Source organism: Gorilla gorilla, chromosome 4 (genome assembly GCF_029281585.2).
Source record: "Gorilla gorilla gorilla isolate KB3781 chromosome 4, NHGRI_mGorGor1-v2.1_pri, whole genome shotgun sequence".
Lineage (NCBI taxonomy): Eukaryota > Metazoa > Chordata > Mammalia > Primates > Hominidae > Gorilla > Gorilla gorilla.
In genome coordinates this window covers 142,821,410-142,844,519 of record NC_073228.2, presented here as the reverse complement: position 1 = coordinate 142,844,519, position 23,110 = coordinate 142,821,410, and the positions used below count along the sequence as shown (strand labels likewise).

Here is a 23,110-nt window from a genome sequence, read left to right as displayed (position 1 = left end):
TCCAATGAACATTTCCTTTGAGCATCATGTTGATGCCCAAAAAGTTTCAGATTTTAGAGCATTTTGGATTTTAGATTTTTGGACTTAAGATGCTTAACCTGGGATAATTAAGCAAGAATTGTCAATGATTGCCAAAACTACTACATGAAAGTTTGATGAGGAATAGGCTGTCTTCATATCTCAAAGTGTCTCCCCACAAAATATTAATTTCAGAGGAACGAATAGTATTTTTATAGTGGAGAAATCTGGTAGATACCACCATAACCAAGTATGCAAAGAAAACATCCAATTGTGAGACTTATGGACATCACTTGCCCTCCTGTGTGATACACTGAGAAAGATAACAGCATTGTGTTTGTGTATTCCTGCCAAAGCCACGGCCTCAGTCTAATCATTAGAACACATCGGACAAATCCAAACTGAGAAACATTCTACCACTGGCCTGCACTTTTCATAAATGTCAGTGTCATGAAAGACAAGACTAACGGAGAGTTCCAGATGAAAGGAGACCAAGGAGACAGGCTGCTGTGTACATCGTGTGGGCATAAATCGGACGTGGGGTCAAAATTATTTTTCTAAAAACAATATTATTGAGAGGGCTCTGTGCAGTGGCTCATGCCGGTAATCCCAACGTTTTAGGAGGCCAGGGCGGGAGGATTGCTTGAAGTCAGGAGGAGTTCAAGACCAGCCTGGGCAATATCGTGAGAACCCCCATCTACAAAAAAAAAAAAAAAAAAAAGTGTTTCTTAAAAGGAGGAAAGAGTGGGGGATAAGGACTATTATTGGGACAGCTGGCAAAAGCTGAATAAATATCTGTAGATTACTGTGTCAGTGTTAGTTTCCTGATTTTGATCACTGTACTTTGGTTATGTTCTTAGGACATACACACTGATATGTTTAGGGGTAAAGGGTCTTCATATCTTCAATTACTCTCAAATATTTTAAAAAAGAAAATCTGTGTAAATATTAAGAGAGACAGAAAATTGTGGTAAATGTCCACAATTGGTGAATCTGGATGGGAGTTTATTTACTATTCTTGCAGCTTTCCAGTAAGTCATTTTTTTGTGTAATTACTTTTCTATAATTTTTTTTTCTTTAGAGAGACAGAATCTCACTCTGTTGCCCATAGCTCACTGCAGCCTCAGCCTCCTGGGCTCAAGTGATCCTCCTACCTCAGCCTCCCGAGTAGCTGGGACCATAGGTGCATACCACCATGCCCGGCAATTTTTTTTTTTTTTTTTTTACTTTTGCAGAGACGGGGATTTTACCACCTTGTCCAGGCTAGTTTCAAACTCCTGGACTCAAGCAGTCCTCCCGCCTTAGCCTGTCAAAGTGCTGGGATTACAGGCATGAGCCACCACACCTGGCCTATTTTCTGTAATTTTTTAAAGCAGTAGTCTGAAATGGTTTCAGGAAATAAACTGCCCAGGTGATTGTGACACAGGGCTGTGTTGGAGAGCTACCACATGACCCTCAGGAAGGTGATTTGCTGCCCCTCCCTCTGAGGTTCCCTTTATCTCCTCAGAGGTGGGCAGATGATTGTGTCTGTGTGTGTGTATTGTGTGTGTGTCTGTTTGTCAGTAGGGTCTAGAGACCCTCTCGTGAGTTGCTGTTACTGTGGTGAGGAGTGGGTGTCTCATAGTTGCTTACGTGGGTGGCTTCCAGTTGGGGGCTGTACATGAAGGGGTCAGATGATAGCCCTGCCTTTCCCCAGTGTCCAGATGGAACTCCTGAGGCCATACAGGTCCCAACACAAAGTGATGTGCAGCTCATGTGTTTTGTTATTCCTGGAAGCTTGACTTTGCAGTGGAAGATTTGTACAGTGTTTTTTTTGTTGTTCGTTTTTTGTTTTTTGTTGTTGTTGCTGTTAAACCTATTCCATTTTTATTCAATTCGGTAATTGTATCTTTTTTTTTTTTTTTAAGATAGAGTCTTGCTCTGTTGCCCAGGCTGGAGTGCAGTGGCATGATCTCAGCTCACTGAAACCTCTACCTCCTGGGTTCAAGCGATTCTCCTGCCTCAGCCTCCCGAGTAGCTGAGATTACAGGTGCCTGACACCACACCAGCTAACTCTTGTATTTTTAGTAGAGACGGGGTTTCACCATGTTGGCCAGGCTGGTCTTGGACTCCTGATTTCAAGTGATCTGCCCGCCTCAGCCTCCCAAAGTGCTGGGATTACAGGTGTGAGCCACTGCGCCCGGCCAATTGTTTGTATCTTAACTGATTGAGTACCTAGCCCCGCTCATCCCTGGATGGCAGGCGAATATAGATGTCTCTTGAACCCATCTATTTCAGGATTACACATCCTGCAAATTCTTGCTTTCCCAGATGATGGAGGCTACACATTAAGGCATAAGCAAGGTGGGGCCACCAGAGGAAATCTTTCTTTCTGGGCAAGAAGGTGAGCTGCACTTCATCAGGTGAATGATTGAGCCTGGCCCCATATACCCCTGAGATGTGCCCTCTGCCCTCAGTGCATGGCATCATCTCAGAGGCATTTCAGAAGAAAAATAATAGTTTTTTCCTGTTCTAAGGGAATGAAAAGAGTATTTGTTGCACTTAGAAATGTCACGAGGACGCGTGAGTGAGCACATCCCTCTGCTGTGCCTCTGGTGTCCTGGTCTGGCCTGGCAGTCTCAATCACAGAAGCTCTCTTCAGTTACACCTTAGCATTTCCTTGGCCCCCATCTAACTAGTCACCCTCATCCTTATTCCCATCCTAGAGCTCTGCCTTTTCCAGTTGTTCTCCTTTTCAGAAATTCAAGCTTACTTTTCAGCCCTTGTTGTTCCGGTTGGTTGACCCTGGAGCAGGATTTCCGTGCACATACCCTGTTGGCCCTGCCACCCGTGCAGCGGCACAGGACCCCACACTCAAAAGGGCCCGTGCTTGGCTTCATGCTCTGTTCTCACTGTCTTGAAATTTCTGATAATTCTTGAACAAAAGGCCCCACGTTTTCATGTTGCACTTGGGCCTGAAAATTATGTAGCCAGCCCTGAGCCCAAGGGTGAAGTCAGCCCCGGGGTGTGTATTGGGCAGCAATCTCCTGGGCCCCCTGGCCGAGCTGGGCTGCCTTCCCTGTGGTCAGCTCCTTCAGTCCCCTTCCACCCAGACATTTGCTTAGCTTCAGTTAGCTAAAATATGACCTCTGACTCTTGGCTGATTGCCCAAATTGCTGTCACCCTTACCCAAACTCTTTGGTTTTTGCAAATGCAATCACTTCCATTTTTGCAGCCTGCCCCACCCCCAGCCCATCTCCCTGCAAGATTTACAGAGTAGCAGCTGCTGTCGTCCCTCTGCACACAGACAGCTGACTTGCCTGCTGATTGTGAACATCCCAGTAATCCAAGTGCTAATGGTATTTGTTTAGTCCAGCCGGCTTAGCCCTGAACAGGGTTTATTCTCATTTATCGCATCGGAGATGAGCTACGTCCTTAATATCCTTCTGTTGACTTTGAGCACACCAGCGCCACTGATGTCACTTTGAGGCATGCCAGGCCCCCGCCCCCTTAACTCACTCAGATCCCCAACTGTCAGGACACCTACCTTCCAGCCAGCAGGACTGGCCCCTCCATGGGTGGGCCGCAGCTCTGGTCCAGAGTCCATAGGCTGGAGGAGGATGGGGCTGCCATACATGATATGTGCTCGAGGCATCCAGGCCAAATAAAGCTGTGCTCTCAAGGATGTGGTCTGGCCTCTTTGTGTAGTGAGCCTACTGTAATTATCTTTTGGCCACAGTGCATTGGCTAGCACTGTGGCATTTTGGCATTCATTAACTGTTCTGTCTTTAACATGGGTAGTCCTAGCTCTGCCTCACAGGTGAAAACTTGCCCAAGGCTATGAGCCATTCATTGCTTATGAGATTCCCAGCAAGGGTCCTCCAGGCCCTGGTCCTTGCACACCCAGAGGCCTCACTCTGAGCTGTTTTGGTAGTTGCCTCCCCCAGCCCCAGGCTGTGAGCATTTAAAGCTGACTGTGGCGAGAGGGTCTGTTTCTAGGAGCAGATTCTACCCTTGGTGGGTGATTGCTCAGGAAACCTTCAGCTCTACTGGCCCTGCCTGGATGGACTGAGGAGCAGCTGGAAGCACAGGCCTCATCTTCCCCCTCTTCCTCTGCTGTGTTTCTTCAACCCCTTGCCTGGGCAGCCCTAAAAGGCCACTTCACAGGGTGGCTTTTTAGGAAACTCCTGAAGCTGTGGGAACCCTGGGGTAAGGCCTGGAGTTCCCAGGGTTCCATGGGTACCTCGTTTAAGCTGATCATGTGAAGAGGCCAGGCAGGGCATGGGCCCAGGGCTGCCAAGGCTGCGCACTGTCATAGCCCATGTTTGGCCCGTAGTCCTGCCGTACCCACAGACTTGGCTGTGGGTGAAAACATGAATTTATTGCCTTATGAACCTGATTTCGGCAATTTACAAAAGGTCAGACTTTCTCTTTTCTCTCCGATTTACTTATCCAATGTTGGAGCTCTCTTCTCTCCTACTCTAAATGGGGTGGGAAGAGCCTGCCTGAGGGGGACAGAGTGGGTGGGACTGGGCTGCTGCTGGCTTGGCTGTGGGTGGCTCCCGACCCACATCAGCCTACCTTCTGAAGAAGGGACTTCTCTTTGCCCTGGTCACAGTGCAGAAAGTGGAAGGCCTTTGGTTGCCCAGCCCTGGGTGATTAACTGGGGCTGCGATGATGGGGTGCTGTGATGAGCTTTGTGCTGTCTTTGGAGGGCCTTGTCTCTGCTGCTCTGAGGGCCCATGAGGGATGGGACTCCTTGGCAGTGCTCCCAAAGGCTGATGCGATGTCAGATCTCTCAGCCCCCTTGGGGAAGCAGCATTTGATGTTTGTGTGAATCTCTCAGCGTGGTAGTCTTCTCTTCCTGGACCCTCCTGTCATGGGTGAGCGTTCTTTAGGCACATGATGGCAGAGACAGCCCTAATTAGCTCATGCTTTGATGAAACAGCTGCCTGTCTCAAGTTGGGGGGGCAGGGGAGCAGCTCAGCTCCCAGGCCCCCCTGCGCCAGCGCCTGCCTGCCTATCTGGAGAGGAGCTGTCAGCCTCCCTTCCCCAGGGACTCTGGCCCATCTCCAGGCTGCTCTGCAGACACAGGGGTGGAGTTGCTGTGGGACGGGCTGGCACCCACCCTGTACTTCCTTTCTGGCTGAGAGGCTACAGAGTGACACGTGGTACAAAGGAGCTTTTCTCTTTAGAAAGCTGGCTTAGCGTGCTCGGTCTGCTCTGGACCTTGAAGCTTGTTCCTGGTCGGAATAGAAGTGGGGAGCTATCTTCATTCCATTCAGCCAGCTTTGGGGGCACGCCTGCTGTGTGTCGGGCCCTCTCCTGTACAGTGGCACAGTGTGTCTTTTCTGGGTTTAGGACCAGGAGCCAGCTCCTTCTGATTTGTCTTTGTTTCCTTATACCCTGGCTCACTCTCAAGGACACCGTGAGGGCCCCCTGGCCAGGAGGGTTGGGAGTTAGGAGGAACAGGTGCTTTTTGGGTCTCCGGGAGCTTGTGGTCATGCCAAGGGCAGGCAGCCAGAGGCATGCGGTGGCTTTGGTAGACTGCGGTGTCCTTTGTGGGCTAGTTGGATGGGTGTGACAGCCACCATCTGACTGCTGGCTTGGCCCCTTCACTTGTTTTTGGCCTCAGGCTTTTGTGTGCCTGTCCCCTCTTTTCTCTGGGGCCTCACATGTGGGCTGCTGAGAGGGGAGCCCTGACCTGCCCAAGGGCCTGATTATCTGGTCCCTGTGCTTGACACTTGCTCCTTAATTGATCCCTAATGCAATCTTGAAAAGCAAGGAGCCTGCAAAAGGGCATCCTGCGAGGGATCCCGGCCTCGTCCCCTGCATGGCACCCTGCCCTGATGGGGGTCCCCGCCAGGCCCCTCATCCCTTCATCTGGGAGGTCTGGGCCTGAAATGTTTTAATCACATCACTATTTCTCTAGCCCAGAATGGGGAGAGGAGTTCCAGAGGCAGCTCAGGGTTTTGAGTACTTTAGTGCAGTATGTTTATCTATTGATATTTTCATGGTTGTGTACACATGTTGTTCGTTCATTCGTTCAGTCGTTTATTCACTCATTCATTCATTCATTCATTCATTCCCTACTGTCCGGGGACCTGTGACGTGGCAGGCTCTTTGCTGAGTGCTGAGAATACAGGGCAGAGAAGCTGACAGTAGCTGCTGTTATAGAGGGGGAGCCCAGTGGGAGGCATTGGGTTGTCCTGTTTTAGGATCTGCCTAGGTATTCAGAGGCTCCTGTCTCTTGCACTTTCTTCCTACCTTCTCCCGCAAGCATTTTCTATGTGCAGTCTGAGTGCCGACCCAGGAGAGGAGAGGGATGGGGCCCTGGCCTTGGGGCACCAGACCCAGAGGGGAACAGACCCATTAGTAATTGCTCCAGTGTGTGATGTGCTTGGGTCACGGAGGAAGGAACATCCGGCACTGGCTTGGGAGGCGCCAAGAAAGGCTTCCTACGGGAGGGACGCTGAAGGAGCACCTTCGGCATCGAAATGTCTTTACAGTAGTAGAGGTTGTTCACCTTCCCAGTCCACTCCAGCCCCTTGGCTGCTGGGGAGTGGGGGCTGGCATGGGAGCACTCAGCCCTGTCACCTGTGCTGTGGGCCGCTGTTCCCACGTGGGTCTGTGCCAGATGGTCTTTGTTTCCCCAGCTGAGTTTGACTTGCCCCATGTGGGAACCTCTGTTGTTCTTGTTTCTCCCCAGGGATGGCTGACATGGGCTCAGTTCCCTGACCATCTGATCCCTGGGCTGGGCAGGGTAGTCATGCTGTCCTGTGCTTCTTCCCCAGCAACCCCAAGGTCCAGGTGGAGGCCATCGAAGGGGGAGCCCTGCAGAAGCTGCTGGTCATCCTGGCCACGGAGCAGCCGCTCACTGCAAAGAAGAAGGTGTGTTTCCATGCCCTTCCTCCTGCCCAGCCCCCAGGACACCTGTGGGGCCTGAAAGGAAAGGGTTCCTGTCCAGGCTGTGCATGTTACCATGGGGGCCTGAGCATCATCTGCTGGGTGGCACAGGGGGAGAGGTTACACTCAACTAAAGCAGATGGCAGTGTGCGGAGGTGACTAGAGGCCTGGGGGCAGCTCCTGTGCTGTGGCCTTGGGCCCTACTCCTGGCCTCCCACCCTTGGCCTCTGTTTACCTCCCATTTACTCACTTGGTAATGTTGAAGGTGTCTGAGTCCCTCCTGGCCTCACAGTCCTGGGTTCTGGGGTATAGCTGTAACTGAGGTGGGGCCGGGAGGAATGGGGACTAGTTTGGGGCACCTCTGCCTGCCTTCCCTGGGCCTCAGGGCAGGTCCAGCTTGCTTGGCCCCTCACCTGCCCCTGGGTCTGTGCCCCCAGGTCCTGTTTGCACTGTGCTCCCTGCTGCGCCACTTCCCCTATGCCCAGCGGCAGTTCCTGAAGCTCGGGGGGCTGCAGGTCCTGAGGACCCTGGTGCAGGAGAAGGGCACAGAGGTGCTCGCCGTGCGCGTGGTCACACTGCTCTACGACCTGGTCACGGAGAAGGTGAGTGCCCAGGCCCACCCAGTCTCCTCTTGTTTGCTTTGTGTGTGCTTCTGGGTGGATGGACAGACAGATGGAAGAGACTGGGGACGTCACTTGTTTGCTTTGTGTGTGCTTCTGGATGGATGGACAGACAGAAGAGATTGGGGACGTCAGGGAGGATGTCATGTGAGATGTGGTGGCTAAGCTGAAACCTGAGGGCTGATGAGGAGTGGGAGGTGGCCCTGCCAGCCATGGTCACAGCCAAGTGTGCAGGCAGAGGGCTCAGCATGAGGCAAGCCCTGGAGCAGCCGAGACCAGGCCCCGAGGGGACAAAAGGCTGAGGGGGTAGAACAGCCCAGAGCTCCTTCGAATGGCACTCACTCTTTGGATTCTAGAAACGTGGAGGTGCCTCCTCTGTGAGCTTTGGCTCTGGGCAGGGCCTCAGAGTGGCTGCCCTTGAGAGTCTCAGGGACCCAATTGCTTGCCACTTGGGAGAAGACTTGGTGCCCAGCCCTGTTTGCAAGCTTGAAGAAGCGTCTTAATTAAGGAGGAGAGAGGAAAACCAGCCAGGCCTGGATTCTTAATTCAGCTGCTGCAGAGAGCATTGGCAGGGCTTCCTCAGTTGCCTCTCTCGGGCCACACGCTCCCCAGAAGAGCCGCATGCCGACTAGTGGAGCAGGGCTGGGCAGCCGCTGGAACTGCTGCCGAATGGTGGAGGCTGGGCCCCTCACCCACTCTGCACACGCCTCCCCCAGGCCTTCTCTCCCAGGCAGTGTCAGGATGGCTGTGGCCGCCTCTGCCCATCACTGTCTCTCCCCAACTCTCTGTCTTTGCCTGTTTCTCTCTCTTCTCTTGTTAAAGCTGCAGAAATCCAGTTTCTTAGAACAGCAGGCAGCCATGTGGTGCTCAGATCCAATTGATAAGGCCTGGGCACAGTTCAGGTTCTGGGACTGGGCCAGTGAGCCTGAAGAAGGACATGAAGGACATGTCAGCTGGCTGGGCATTTCCCAGGGAAACTGGGCTCTGTTCTCTGGTGTCTTGGGTGTGTGTCCCTGCTGCCCCCAGCCCTGGCATCCTGGGCACCATGGCACTGATGCATTGCTAGCACACTACCACCAGGCAGGCTCACCAAGGCTGCCCCGAGGCTGCCGGCCCCGGGAGCCTGCCTCTGGAAGCATTGGGGTGCTGACATGATTGGGGAGGGGAGGACTGGCATCTGTCTACAAACAGTACAGAAATGGCCCTCTTCTTTCAGGGAGGACAGCAGATGAATTTCAGCCAGAGAGATTTAGGACACACTGTACTTGGGCTGAGGCAGTCAGGGCTTCTCTGTTCTTGTGATTTCTTTTTTTTCTTTTCTTTTTTTTTTTTTTTTGAGACAGGGTCTCTCTCTGTCACCCAGTGGCACGATCTTGGCTCACTGTAAACTCTGCCTCCCAGACTCAAGTGATCCTCCCACCTCAGTCCCCTGAGTAGCTGGGACTACAGGTCCACGCCACCATGCCTGGTTAATTTTGTTCATTTTTTGTAGACAGGGTCTCACTATGTTGCTCAGGCTGGTCTTGAACTCCTGGGCTCAAGCAATCCTGCCTCAGCTTCCCAAAGTATTGGAATTATAGGCGTGAGTCACTAAGTCCAGCCTCTTGCAGCGCTTAAGAATGAAGACCTAGCCAAGCTAGGGGTGGGTCCAGAGCTGCCTGAAGGTGGAGGGACATGAGCTGTCCACTATGATGGAGGGGTGCCATGCAGCTCAGGGGGATCACTGCAGCATGTTGTCATGACAGCCAAGGACTGTGGAATTCCCATGGGCAATGTGACACCCCCATCAGGGTGCTGGGGTCTGCCAGGCCCCAGGCAGTCCTCATATGTACCTTGGCCTGTGAGAGGACCTCTACTGAGAGACCATGCCCTGACATCTGGGCTTCTGCAGTGGTGAGATGCCTGCCTGGGGTTCGGATTCCATGGCCTCTGGTGCATCTGAGGAGCTGAAGGGCCGCAGGGGGACCCTGCCTGCCTGTGTTGCCTGCTGTGCCGGGTGCTGCGAAAATAATCCGCAGTCCCTGCCGTCCCTGAGCTTTCAGGCAGATGTTTATCAGAGAATTCCCCTGAGCTTGTGTTGTAGTCTGTCTGCTGCTGCTTTAACAGAATACCCCGGACTGGATAATATAAAGAAAAGGCAGTTTTTGGCTCATGATTCGGGAGGCTGGGAAATCCACGACTGGGTGGGTGCGTCTGGCGGGAGCCTTTGTGTTGCATGGCAACATTGTGGAAGGTGAGAGGGCAAGAGCACTTGCGGAAAAAAGCATGCTGGCCCGGGCTTGCTCTCTAGAATAACAACCGCTCTCCCGTAAGGAACCCGCTGCCCTCCTGACCTAGGCAGCTCCTCTCAATACTGCTGCCTTGGGAATTAAGCTTCCAACACTTGAACTTTTAGGGAACACATTCAAACCACAGCAGCATGTAAGCAGAGAAGGCCAGTCAGGGGAGGCCGGTCAGTGGTGGTGAGGTGTGCAGGGAGCCGTGGAGTGAATGGGGCCATGCGGGGGTGCACCTGGAAGTCGGAGCTGCGCCTCCAGAGGCCCCAGGGGAGAGTTAGAGTGACAGGAGTGGGTGTGAGTGGGTCCAGGCCGCGCACAGTGGGGGCAGAGCCTGCAGAGCCTCGCAGTCCCAGGGAAGGGATTGATTTTGTCTTTATCACCCACAATGCCAGGCTGTGAGGGTTTGGGGGCTGGAGGAGAGGGTGAGAGCAGGAGGCACTGGATCGCAGGACACAAGGGACGAAGGTGGAGCTGACAGAATTGGGGTGTGTTTTGGAGGCGAAGCTGGCAGGACTGAGGGGTGAAGTAGGAAAGGACTAGGGGATACCTCTCAGCCTTTCCTGTCCCAGGATGCAGGATTGCACCCCTCCTCAGCTTCCTCTGCCAGCCCCAATCAGCCCCACGACTTCCTGCTGCCGCAGGAAGCACAGGTGGTCCACTGTGGCCTCGTCTTCTCCTGGGCTTCCCTCTTGCCTTGTGCATCTTCCCTGTGCTTCATTCTCCCCTGGAGTTAGGGCAGGCATTTCTTCTTTCTCCACACAGGCACACTTCCTACAGCTGCACGGGAGATCTCTGCCCCCTCCCAACCCTCTACCTCTGACCTTCGGGTAACCTGCCTGCTTGTCATGGTTCAGGTGTTGGCTTTCCCGCTGCTGGTAGCCCGGCAGGATTGGCTCCCACCATGTTCTGCTGATAGAGCTGGGCTTCTGTGCTTTACAGACAGGCTGAGTTTCTCTACTTAGGAGGTGATGACGATGAGTCTCAGAGAGGCTAAGTGCCAGCCATGGTCATTCAGCAAGTCAGTGGTGGAGCAGGAATTTGAAGCCAGCCTGTCTGCCTCCATGCTGCACTGTTAGATTACGTTTATGCTATTTGGGAATTAGTTAATTTTTATTCTTCTGCTAGACCTTAAGCTCCTTGAGGGTAAGACTGTGTCTCCATCGTGGTTTCTTCAGCACCTGGCACCACACAAGTGTTTCTGTTGGTGGATGAATGAATGAATAGACAGACAGACTTGGGATAGAGGAAGAGGTGGGCCCTCAGGGGTCAGCCTCGTGCCTTCCTGTCTGAAGGGCAGAGCTAGCCAGGTGTGAGCTAACTGCTCCCTGTGTGTTCTCTCCCCACCCCCATCCTACCTGGCCTGTGGCTGTGGCGGATGGCAGATGTTCGCCGAGGAGGAGGCTGAGCTGACCCAGGAGATGTCCCCAGAGAAGCTGCAGCAGTATCGCCAGGTACACCTCCTGCCAGGCCTGTGGGAACAGGGCTGGTGCGAGATCACGGCCCACCTCTTGGCGCTGCCTGAGCATGATGCCCGTGAAAAGGTGCTGCAGACACTGGGCGTCCTCCTGACCACCTGCCGGGACCGCTACCGTCAGGACCCCCAGCTCAGCAGGACACTGGCCAGCCTGCAGGCTGAGTACCAGGCGCTGGCCAGCCTGGAGCTGCAGGATGGTGAGGACGAGGGCTACTTCCAGGAGCTGCTGGGCTCTGTCAACAGCTTGCTGAAGGAGCTGAGATGAGGCCCCACACCAGGACTGGACTGGGATGCCGCTAGTGAGGCTGAGGGGTGCCAGCGTGGGTGGGCTTCTCAGGCAGGAGGACATCTTGGCAGTGCTGGCTTGGCCATTAAATGGAAACCTGAAGGCCATCCTCTTTCTGCTGTGTGTCTGTGTAGACTGGGCACAGCCCTGTGGCCGGGGGGTCAGGTGAGTGGTTGGGTGATGGGCTCTGCTGACGTGCAGGGCTCAGCCCAGGGCATCCAGGAACAGGCTCCAGGGCAGGAACCTGGGCCCAGGAGTTGCAAGTCTCTGCTTCTTACCAAGCAGCAGCTCTGTACCTTGGGAAGTCGCTTAATTGCTCTGAGCTTGTTTCCTCATCTGTCAGAAGGAGTGCCATTAAAGGAGAAAAATCATGTAGAAAGCTTCACACTAGTGCTGGCACCCCCCAGCTGTGAGGTAAGGCAGGGAATCATCTCACTGCCCCTCTATCGGTGCCCACATAACAGCCTCGAGGCCGCTGACCTGGCCGGCGCCCGAGGCCTGTCCATACACTGGTGCTGTGGTGGCCCAGGCAGCTGATGGGCTTGACGGCTGCTGGAGTGATGGGTGCGGGAGCAGTGGGTGCCGGGGTGGGGTGCTGAGAGGTGCTGGACTCTGGAGGCCCAGGGGCCAGGCCTTACTCTGGGAGAAAGCTGGCAGTGGGAGCCCAGGGGAGCCCAGGCCTGCCTGGCCCACCTGACAGGGCAGAAGTGCCTCTCTGTGGCCTTGCCCCACTTCTGTGTCCAAGCAGAAACAGGGCCAAGCCCAAGGAGGAGGCCTCAGAGCTAGGAGCAGCCGCGCCTGGCGAGTCCCGGCCCCCACCCAGGCTGGTGGAGTCCCGGGCTGGAGCTGGCTGCAGGTTGCCATGGCAACCCGGGCTCTGGGCTTTTCAGACTCGGATTCTGGTGTGTTTGTTTCTCAGCTTTCCCAGTGCACCAGAGGCTCACTCTTGCGGGCCCAGGCAGCCCCTCCGGCCCCCAGGTGGTAAAGTCGGGAGGGCCAGTCTGGGGCAGGACTCTCCTCTCCCTGGCTCTAGGCCTCGCTTGTAGAAATCTCAGTTTTACTGATCTGAGGGCAAATTGAGGCCCAGAAAAACATGGGGTCAGTAGTTGGCCTTCCCTGCAGTCCCTTTGCTTGGCCACCTGGCTCTTCTCCTCAGCCCCTCTCCTGCTCGCCTCTTGCCGCAACACGACACGCAGGAAGCTCGGAGCAGAGCCACGGCCTGCACGGAGCCCCTCCCAGCAGGGCAGGCTGGAGGCAGGAGTCCAGGCTGATGCTGGAGTAACAGCTTCCCCAGGGCGGGAGGCCTCAGGGCTCGGGCAGAGTGGGGATCGGACTCACAGTCTGCCAGCCATTGGGTACCTGCTGCCTTTACAGCCTCGCAGGAGTCTTCGAAGTAGATTTTACAGATGAGGAAATCATGGCTCAGAGAGGCCAAGTGATCTGCCTGTGGGGGCAGCAGTGGGCCTGCGGTGCTGATGGTGCTGTGGGAGGCTTGAATGGGAGGCCAAGAAGGGGACGATGTTGAATTGACAGGCAGCGGAGGGAGGACCAGGAGAAATGGCTGGGCATGTGTGGCCACAACAGGGCAGGCAGGGTTCAGACAGGAGGTGCCAGCGCCTGGATGAGGCCAAGGTCAAGGGGCGCTTTAGAGGTAGTGTTGGAAGATCTAGGGTGGACTTGAGAAAGGGGCAAGGTGAGGTTTGATGGGGAGAGGGGCTGCCTCAGCAGAGGCTGGAAGACAGGAGGACTTGGGGCTGGGCTGGGGATGAATCTATTCTGGGCTTTCAGCATTCAGAGGCGAGCACCAAGGCTGGGCAGTGGGAACAGTGGACAGGCGAGAGTGTGGGGCCTTGTGGGGAGGCCAGGCCGGGCGCTCGGCTGTGTCAGGACCAGGCTGGCCCTTGAGGCCTCTGTGACCACCAGGGTCTGGCCCGGGGTGTGGAAAGCGTCCCTATGGGAGGAGTGCCACTAGTAGGGGCCTAACTGCAGTCCCCAGTGTCCCCTCTGCCCCCAGGTGTGCTGCCCTCAGCAGCGATTCTGTAAAGCAGAGGGAGGCTTTGGGCCAGGTGCTCTTGAGAGGATTTCTGGGAGCGAGGACGGAGGAACGGGCACCTGGGGGCTGTAGGGAGGGGGCTGGACCAGTGCCAGGCTGCTGAGCCCGAGGCCTGGGAGGTGGGACTCCGTGCACTCTGCCCTCACACATTCAGAGCATCGGAATGGGAGTTGGGCTGCAGTCTTTCTCCTCATTGGCCGCATCCAGGTTCGTTCTGGACTGTTAAGCAGACCCTCCAGGGAGAGCGTGGCGAGGCGCCCCAGGGTCTGGGCTTGGGCTGCTTGGGGGTGGGTTCTGGCTCCGCCTCCTGATTCATCACTGCTTGCTGTCTGCAGGTCAGGAAGGAACCCCTTCTCTGCCTTCCCTTTGGCTGCCATCCTGGGAACTGTGGTCAAGGAGTGTGACCGGGGCTCGAAGTGAGGCAGGGAGTGGTGACGGGGGAGGTGGGACTTCCTCCTGTGGGGCTGGAGCCTGCTTTCCTGTCCTCACTGTCTTGGGATGGGCTGAGAGGTGTGCCGGGCTGACACCCACAGGCCCTGAGTGATTATTGGGTCCCTGCTCCTGGGCTGGGCTGACCCGGGCCCTAGTGTGGGAGGATGGCAGGGAGGGTGGTGGGCCTAGGTCCTTACCCCATCCCTCAGCAGCTGTGGTTTTATGAGTTCACTTGTTCATTCATTCTTTCATTCACACTGTGGCTGTTGAGCAGTCGTGTGTGTCAGGCAGTTGGAGCTGAGAAGTCTGCTGAGCTGGGTGAGGCCAAGGAAAGGCCTCCCAGAGCTGGTGATGGCCAGGCTGAGCCCTGCAGGCTGCAGGAGTAACAGTCAGGGATGGGCAGTTGGGAGGGCCAGTCTGGGGCAGGCAGGGCGAGGGCTCTGGCCCTGGGAAGCTACAGGAAGGCCAGAGAGTGGCCATTTGCAGAGTCCACAATTTCGGGTCCTCTGGCAGCTTGTCAGCCCTGTCAAGGGCTGTGTCATCATCCTACCAGGTGTTCTCTGGGCAGCTGCTTATTCATTCATTTGTTCAGCAAATCTGGTTGGGTACTATGAGCCAGGCACTGTTCTAGGGCAGGAAGTGGTAGGACAGGAGGGGAGAGGGCTGGACCTTGATAAATACACATGCTCCAGGGGAGGGCCAGGCAAGGAAGACAGAGCCCAGTGGGGAGGGAAGAGGGGTAGGCACTGCTGTTTCCCCTCAGTGGTGGGGAAGGCCTCTGAGGAGGGGCCAGGCACAGGAGCGCAGCAGTGAGCCATGGGGGTGCTTTGTAGACAAGGGGATAGCAGAGGCAAAGGTCCTGCAGGAACAGGCCGAAGCACTTCAGGAAAAGCCATGAGAACCAGGCCTGGAGCAGGCAGAGACCGAGGGAGGAGTTGCAAGGGAGGGCCGCCTGGGGAGGCTGTGGAAAGGACCTGGGATTTTCTTTGAGGTGGGGCTGTTGAGAGTTGGGTGCAGAGGAGAGACCTGATGTAACCCACCTTTTTCTTTTTGAGACAGGGTCTTGTTCTGTCACTCAGGCTAGAATGCAGTGGTGTGACCACGGCTCACTGCAGCCTTGACCTCCTAGGCTCAAGTGATCCTCCCACCTCAGCTTCCAAAGTAGCTGGGACCACAGGTGCAAGCTGTCATGCCTAGCTAATTTTTTTCATTTTTTTGTAGAGGTCTCCCTATGTTTTCCAGGCTTGTCTTGAGCTCCTGGGCTCAAGTGATCCTGCTGCCTCAACCTCCCAAAGTGCTGGGATTACAGGTGTGAGCCCCTGTGCCCGGCCTCACCTTTTCTTACTGTTGTGGTGAGAATAGATGACACAGGGGCCAGGAGGGGCAGGGAGCCCAGGGCAGCATCCAGGGGGCAGCTGGACAAGGATGTGGGGCAGGGTGAAGACATAGGACTGTGAGAAGTGTGCAGACTCCAGATGGGGCTGAGGCAGAGCTCAGGGCTCTGCTGGCGGGATGCAGAGTGTGGGGAGAGGAGTCGAGGGGATGGAGCAGATGGGCATGGGGAGGAGCTGGTACCAGAGTGGGAGGCTTGGAGAGCAGGGGAGTGACTGGGGCTCTGAGGTGGACCCTGTTGATGTTTATATGGAGATGTCAGCAGGACATCCAGGTGGGAGTGCTGACAGGCAGCAGCAGACAGCCTGGAGCTGAGAGAGAGGCTGGGTGGGGGATACTGACCAGGCCTGGAAACCTCACACAAGGGAGCCGCAGGGTTCACAATGTGGCCAACTGGTTGTTAAACACAGCCATTATTAAAACTAAGTGATGCAAGTGTACAATTAAGTAACACCGAGAAAGCAAAGGTAATTTTTAAAAACTAGTAAAAGAAGAGCAAATTAAAACCAAAGGAAGCAGAAGAAAAGGAAATAATAAAGAGTGGAAACCAATAAAATTGAAGACAGTAAAACTAGAGAAAATCAATGAAATTAAAAGATGGTCCTTTGAAAAAGAGAGAAGACATAAATCAGCAGCCTCACGGATGAAAACGGGGTGTCGCTATAGGCTCTACGAGCATTAAAGGATAGTGAGTAGTGAGTATTATGAACAACTCTAAATAAATACATTGTAAAATCAATTTGACAACTTAGAAGAAATCATGGACCAATTCCTTGAGAAACACGGCCTCTCACTGTATTAGCTTTCTATTGCTGCTATGCTAACAAATTACCATGAGCTTTGTGCCTTAAAACATTCCCAGTCAATTTTCTTACAGTGCTGTAGGTTAGAAGTCTGGCCCAGTTCTCATGGGGCAAAATTCCAAGTGTCGCAGGGCTGTACTCCTTTCTGGGTGGGGTCCATCCCTCGCCTTTCCCAGCTGCTAGGGGCTGTCTGTACTCCTTGGCTCCTAGACCTTCCTCTGTCTTCAAAGCCAAAAAAGGAAGTCAAGGTCTTCTCATATCGCACCATTCTGACCTCCTCTTCTGCCTCCATCTTCCATTTTTAAGGACCCTGTGATTACAGTGGGCCCACCTGGATGATCCAGGCTAATCCTCCTGTCTGAAAATCAGCCAATTAGCAACCTCAGTTCCATCTGCAACCTGGATTCGCTTTCTGCCATGTAACAACATATGCGCAGGCCCAGGGATTAGGATGTGGGCATCTCTGGAAGCCATTATTCTGCCTAACACAAGCTGCTGAAACCCACTCAACAATAGATAACCTGTGTAGCCCTACAGCTACTAAAGAAATAGAATTTACTGTTTAAAACCCTTCCACAAAGAAAACTCCAGACCCATGTGGTTTCACTAGCAAATTCTACCAACTAATACCAATTTTATACAGTCTCCTCCAGAAAATAGAAGAAAACATTTCCAAACTCATTTCATGAGGCCAGCATTGCCCTGACACCAATACTAGACAATGATATATCTTTTCTTTTCTTTTCTTTTCGACAGAGTCTCACTCTGTTGCTCAGGCAGGAGTGCAGTGGCACGGTCTCGGCTCACTGCAACTTCCACCTCCCAGGTTCAAGTGATTCTCCTGCCTCAGCCTCCCGAGTAGCTGGGATTACAGGCACCTGCCACCATGCCTGGCTAATTTTTTGTATTTTTAGTAGAGATGGGGTTTCACCATGTTGGCCAGGCTGGTCTCGAACTCCTGACCTTGTGATCTGCCTGCCTCGGCCTCCCAAAGTGCTGGGATTACAGGCGTGAGCCATCGTGCCTGGCCTGACAATGATATTTCAAGAAAAATATCCTACAGGCTAATATCCCGTCATCAACAAGTTTAGGGAGGTAATGGCGACAGGAGATCCTGTAGGCTATGGCAAAGACTTTAGATTTTTCTGAAGTCTCTACAAAAATCCTCAACAAAATATTGGCAAATTGAATGCAACAATATGTAAAAGGATAATATAACCAAATGGAGTGTACCCTGGGAATGCAAGGCTAGTTCAATTAGTTCACCGTATTAACAGACTAAAGAAGAAAAGGCCACACCATCATCTCAACAGATGTAGACAAATATTAAGCAGCCATAATAAAAACTCTCAGCAAATTGGAACAGAAGGGAATTTCCTTAACCTCATGAACAGAAACCACAGAAAAACCTACATCTAACATCAAACTTAAGGGTGAAAGGCTGAATTCCTTCCCCCTCAGATTGTAAAACAGGCAAGAATGCCCACTCTCCTGACTCCTTTTCAACATTGTACTAAAAGTTCTGGGCGCTGCCTTAAGGCAAGAAAATGAAATAGCATACAGATTGAAAAAGAAGAAATAAAATTGTCCCTATTCACAGATGACATGAGTGTCAATGTAGAAAATCCCATGGCATCTGTAAAAACAATTTCACAGAACTAGCTAATGACTTTAGCAAGGTCATAGGATACAAAGTCAGTGTATAAAAATCAACTGAAAAGTGAAATATGTGCAGGATTTTATGCTGAAAATTATGAAATACTGATGAAGTAAATCACAGAAGATCTAAGTACATGGACAGACCTACTGAGTTCATTCATGGGTTGGAAGACTCAACATTGTTAAATGATGTCGGTCCCCACAAAATTGATCTCTAGATTCAATGCAGTCCCCGTAGGAATTCTTTAGGTATCAGGAGTCTTATTTGAAAACTTACATGGAAATGCAAAGGAACAAGAATAAGAATAGCTAAAACAATTTTGAAAAAGAAGAACCAAGTTGGAGGGCTAACACTTGCTGATTTTAAGATATAAACCTGTAATAACACAGTGTGGCATTGGCCAGACCCACACAGATAGAGTTAATTGATTTTTGACAAACATGCAAAGGCAGTTCAGTGGAGAAAAGATTGTCTTTTCAATAAATGGTACTGCAGTCATTGGACAGTTTTTTTTTTTTTAGAGTCTTGCTGTGCCACCCAGGCTAGAGTGCAGTGGTGCAATCTTGGCTCACTGCAACCTCTGCCTCCCAGGCTCAAGTAATCCTCCTGCCTCAGCCTCCCAAGTAGCTGGGACTACAGGCATCGAATGTTTTTGCCTAATTTTTCGTTTGGTTGACTGTTTTCTTAATGAATTTTGAGGGTTCTGTTCATTTTCTGGATACAAGTCCTTTGTCAGATATGTGATTTACAAATATGTTCTCCCTGTTTGTAAGTTTTTATTCTTTTAACAATTTCTTTCACAGAGGTTTTTATTTTAATGAAGTCTAATTTATCCATTTTTAAATTTTATGAATGGTGACTTTGATGTTGTCTCTAAGAACTCTGCCTAACTCTAAAGTCACAAAGATTTCTCTTCTGTCTTCTTCTAAGAGTTTTATAATTTTACATTTAGGTCTCTGATTTTGAGTTAAATTTTGTATAAGATGTGAGGTACTGTAAATAGGTCAAGGCTCATTTTAAAAAATATGTTGAGGTCGGGTGTGGTGGCTCATGCCTGTAATCCCAACACTTTGGGAGGCTGAGGTGGGTGGATCACCTGAGGTCAGGAGTTCCAGAGGAGCCTGGCTAACATGGCAACAGAATGAGACTGTCTCAAAAAACAAACAAACAAAAAAATCAGTGTTCATGTGAAAACCTGTGCGTCAATGCTTATATCAACTTTATTTGTAAAAAATAAAAATAAAAAACTGGAAACAACTCAAATGTCTCTTATCTGGGGGATGTATAAACAAACTGTGATGCACCCTTACAACGGAATACAACTCTGCAGTAAGGAACGAGCCACCGATGCACACAGCAATCTGCGTGCATTTTGAAGCCGCGCTGATTGAAATGCACTGCGCCATATGCAGCCAGACCCAAAAGGCCACGTGCTGTATTACTGCACTTATGTACGTTCTGGAAAAGGCAAAATGATAGGGAAGGTGTTGCCAGGACTTAGGATTGGGGACTGTTTTCATGATACTGGGATAGCACAGGGGAATCCTGGGGGAAGGGTGACTGTTCCATCCTCCTTGTGGTGGTGGTTACAGGACTGCGTTTGTCAAAACTCATGGAATTACACACCAGAAAGAGCAGATTTCACTGTGTGTAAATGTTCACCTAAGTTATAATAACAACTCATCCTTTCCTAATGACATTTTACCACAGTCGGTCGTATTGTCTGGGTGATAGAAGGATGCATCACGGCGCGCTCCTGGGCTTCTCTAACCAACTCCGCGTTTTAGCACTGCCAGCCCGTGGCTCAAAATCTGATGTGGTGGGAGCATTTACCCATGGAAATTGGGAAATGCTACAGATCAAAGGTGAATTTGTTATGTTAATAATGCCAATTAAATGTAAATGTGTGTTATCTGTAGCAGTTACATCGTCAGTAGCACAAAAAAAATGGAAGAAATTGTCAAAGTAGTTAACAACTATTATCTGACTCAGCAAAGAAGTCACTCACTGACAAAGTGAAAGTCCAACATAGGTTTTTGTTGTTTCACTTTCATTTATTCCTTAAGGTAAACACAAATATCAAGCAGCATTCCTGTTGGAACTAGTCTCGTTTGTCAGTTACAACCATAGGTTGACCGTGGATGCAAGAGTCTGGCAAAAATCAATGAAAGCCTTCTGTGGGAATCAGCTGGCTGGCTGGGATTCCCAGTTAGAGTCCTGTACGTCTCCTTTTGTGAATGGTGTGCTGCAATTCCTTTATAGCGGTCCAGTGTTTTCTAAATGCACAGATGTGCATCTGTTCGCATCCTCCCTGGCCTGACCGTAGAGAGCCGGTGGCTCAACATTGACCAGCAGGCCCCTGCTGGGTGTCACTGAACATGGAGAGGAGGCTCCAGATGGGAGCCCTGGAGCACCTCAATGTCAGGGGCCACGAGGAGAAGGAGCTGGTAAGGGAGACGAGGGACACACATTGGTGACGGGCAGGGAACCGTGGGAATCTAGAGAAGGTGTGAGAGGGAGGGAGTGGCCACTGGCATCACCATTACTCAGAGGGTCCAGGAGGGATGGCCCAAAGCTGGGGGCCCTGGAGGCAGTGCCTCTCAAAGCCGGGTGGCGGGGCCAGCCACTTGCCGCAGTGTGACTTCACCTCCCCTAGTCACTTCTTCAGCTGTGCAGCCGGAGATGCAGCAATGGCACTGACACCTCGGGTCGCACAGATGAAATGGGGTGACGAGAGTAAAGGCTGGACACAGGCTCTGAGGTGCCCAGCATGTGGCAGCTCCTTCTCTTTTGCTTCCGTGGGGAGGGGAGGTGGCCTTGTCCTGGGAGGAGGGTGGAAGAGGTTGGGGCTGGAAGCTGGGAGGATGAAGGCTGCAGAGTGAACTGTGGCCTTTGAAGGTGTTGCACAGGAGACACGGGAACCCCTGCAGGGCACTGAGCAGGCAGGGACCGGGACAGAGCCATCCTGGGAGAGGCGTGGGTGCTGCTAGCCACAGGAGAGCAGGGGCTGTGTGCTGAGTGCAGGGAGTAGGGAGCAGGTCTGAGGGGTCACCAACGCAGGGTGACAGGCTGGGGAGGCACAGTGGGGTGGAGGGATCTGGGACTCGGCTTTGGTCCTTGGCTCTGTTCCCCCAACCCTCCTCTGATGAGGCATCAACAAGACTGCTGAGAGCAGGGGCCCGTCCTGGATGCGAAATCTCAGGATGCAGAGGGGAGGCAGTCCCCTTTGCAGATGGCACAGGGGCAGGAGCGAGCATAAAGGAGGCTGCAGGAAGGCCCCAAAGGCCCCACACGCACAGGCAGGTCCCCTCCTGCTTGGCCCAGCTCTGTCGTGGTCTGTGAGGTGAGAGGAGGGGTCAGGACTTCGGGGCAGGGCCTCTGAGCCTCAGCCTCGGCTCTCCAGGCCCCTGGTGCCTTCTCATTTGCCAGCTTTTTGCCCTCTAACACCTTCTGATGGGTTGGTTTAAATCAATAATGGTCCACATTGTTCAACTACTATCTATCGAGCACATGCTAACAAGCCCTTTGTCTCTGATGAGGATGAGCAGAGCCAACACTGGCTATTCCCCATAGGTCAGTCCAGTGAGGGCTGGTGCCTGCAGTGCTGTGAGCCTTGGCAGAGGATGGAGGAGCCCAGGGAGCAAGGGATGGTGTGGGCTGCTTTCCCACTGAGGCACAAGGGAAGATGTTAAGAGATACATAAATGGACATTGGACATTTTTTTTTTTTTTTTTTTTTTAAGAGAGACAAAGTTTTGCCATGTTGCCCAGGCAGGTCCTGAACTCCTGGGCTCAAGCGATCCTCCCACCTCGGCTTTCCCAAGTGCTGGGACTACAGGCATGAGCCACCACACTTAGCCTGTCGGAGTCCTTTTGATAATAAGGTGACTTGATGAGACAGGAAGGAAACGCTAAAGCCAGCACAGGGTGTCCTGGGGCAAGTGCATTCCAGGCCAGGAAGCATACGAGGCAGGATGTGCTCGGCATGTTCAAGACTTCAGGGACACCAGGGGCAGATGGAGGATGGCAGAGAATGGTGAGAGGAGGCCAGAGCAGGCAAGAGGCCTTTAGGACTCTGGCTTTTACTGAGGGACATGGAAGCCGCTGGAAGGTCTGAGCTCGGAATGACCTGAGCTGACCTGTCTTACAGGGACAACTTGGCTGTGGGGGACACTGGCAGGGAGGCTGGCTGTGGCCGCCCACCGCCGGGCACTGGCAACCTCGTCCTTGCCTTCCACAGTGGACCAGCCTTGGTCTGTGTGACCCACAGAATACAGACATGATGGGGAATCACCCTCCATATCAGGTTTTAAGGGAACACCATGGCTTCCATCTGGACGCTGCTCACAGATACCGCTCTGGGGAAGCCGGCTACTACCAAGCTGTGAGCTGCTCTGTGGAACAGGCCATGTGGCATGGAACTGAGGCCTTCTGTCAATAGCCACGCGAGTGAATCTGGAAGCAAATCCTCGCCAGGTCAAGCCTTCAGACGGCAGCCTTAGCTGGCATCTTGGCCACTTCATGAGACCCCGAGTCAGAGCCATCCAGCTGAGCTGCTCCCAGATTCTTGACCTTCAGGAGCCATGTGAGGTCGCTTTGGCTGCAACTTGCTACACAGCAGTAACAGCAGGATGGCTTAGGCCAGGTGGTAACAGGTAAATTGTGCATACATTTTAAAGATCAGAATTTTGATTTCTTGTCACTAGAAGCCCATTGTGCTATAGATCCACCTCAGAATTTTTATTTTTAGGCATTTGGCAAGAGGAAGGGGGTGAGGGGCAGTGACGTGGGGAAAACGGTATGGAGGGTGTGGGGGTGGGCGGTGGTGAGTAGAGGTGGCAAGCAGTTTGGACAGGTCAAGTCTGAGAGATTCATTAGACATCCGAATGGAGCGTGAGGCGGCAGTCGTTATAAAAGCCAGGCTCTGGGGAGAAGAAGTCGGCATTTGGATGTCTTTACATGCGAGATTCTGGCTGAGCTCAGGAGGGTGGGCACAGACACAACCTCTCAGCCCCAGGAAAGGAGAAGGAGCCCCCAGTAAGGCAGGCAGAATCTGAGCGGGGTGTCCTGGAAGCCGAGTGAGCAGCGTTCAGGAGTCCTTGTCCTCCTCCTCCCCGCCACGACCCCAGGCCGCTTGCATGGTGAGGTCTCAAGACAATTGCCAGTGTGGCTGGCAGTGGAAGGCAGTCACCTTGACAAGGGGAGGTGG

At 52.7% G+C, this 23,110-nt stretch overlaps 1 protein-coding gene across 3 annotated transcripts in view; it reads left to right on the top strand.

Moving 5' to 3' along the window:
* SIL1 (SIL1 nucleotide exchange factor) overlaps nucleotides 1-11,669 on the top strand; it is a 316,769-nt gene extending 305,100 nt beyond the window's left edge. For all 3 annotated transcript variants that reach the window (XM_055389147.2, XM_019026854.4, XM_055389146.2), the window contains 3 exons: nucleotides 6,792-6,888; nucleotides 7,341-7,505; nucleotides 11,185-11,669. In XM_055389147.2, coding sequence (XP_055245122.2) covers nucleotides 6,792-6,888; nucleotides 7,341-7,505; nucleotides 11,185-11,541 — 619 coding nt within the window. In that variant the 3' untranslated portion in view covers nucleotides 11,542-11,669. The remainder of the gene's footprint in view (nucleotides 1-6,791; nucleotides 6,889-7,340; nucleotides 7,506-11,184) is intronic.
* The last annotated feature ends 11,441 nt before the right edge of the window (nucleotides 11,670-23,110 follow it).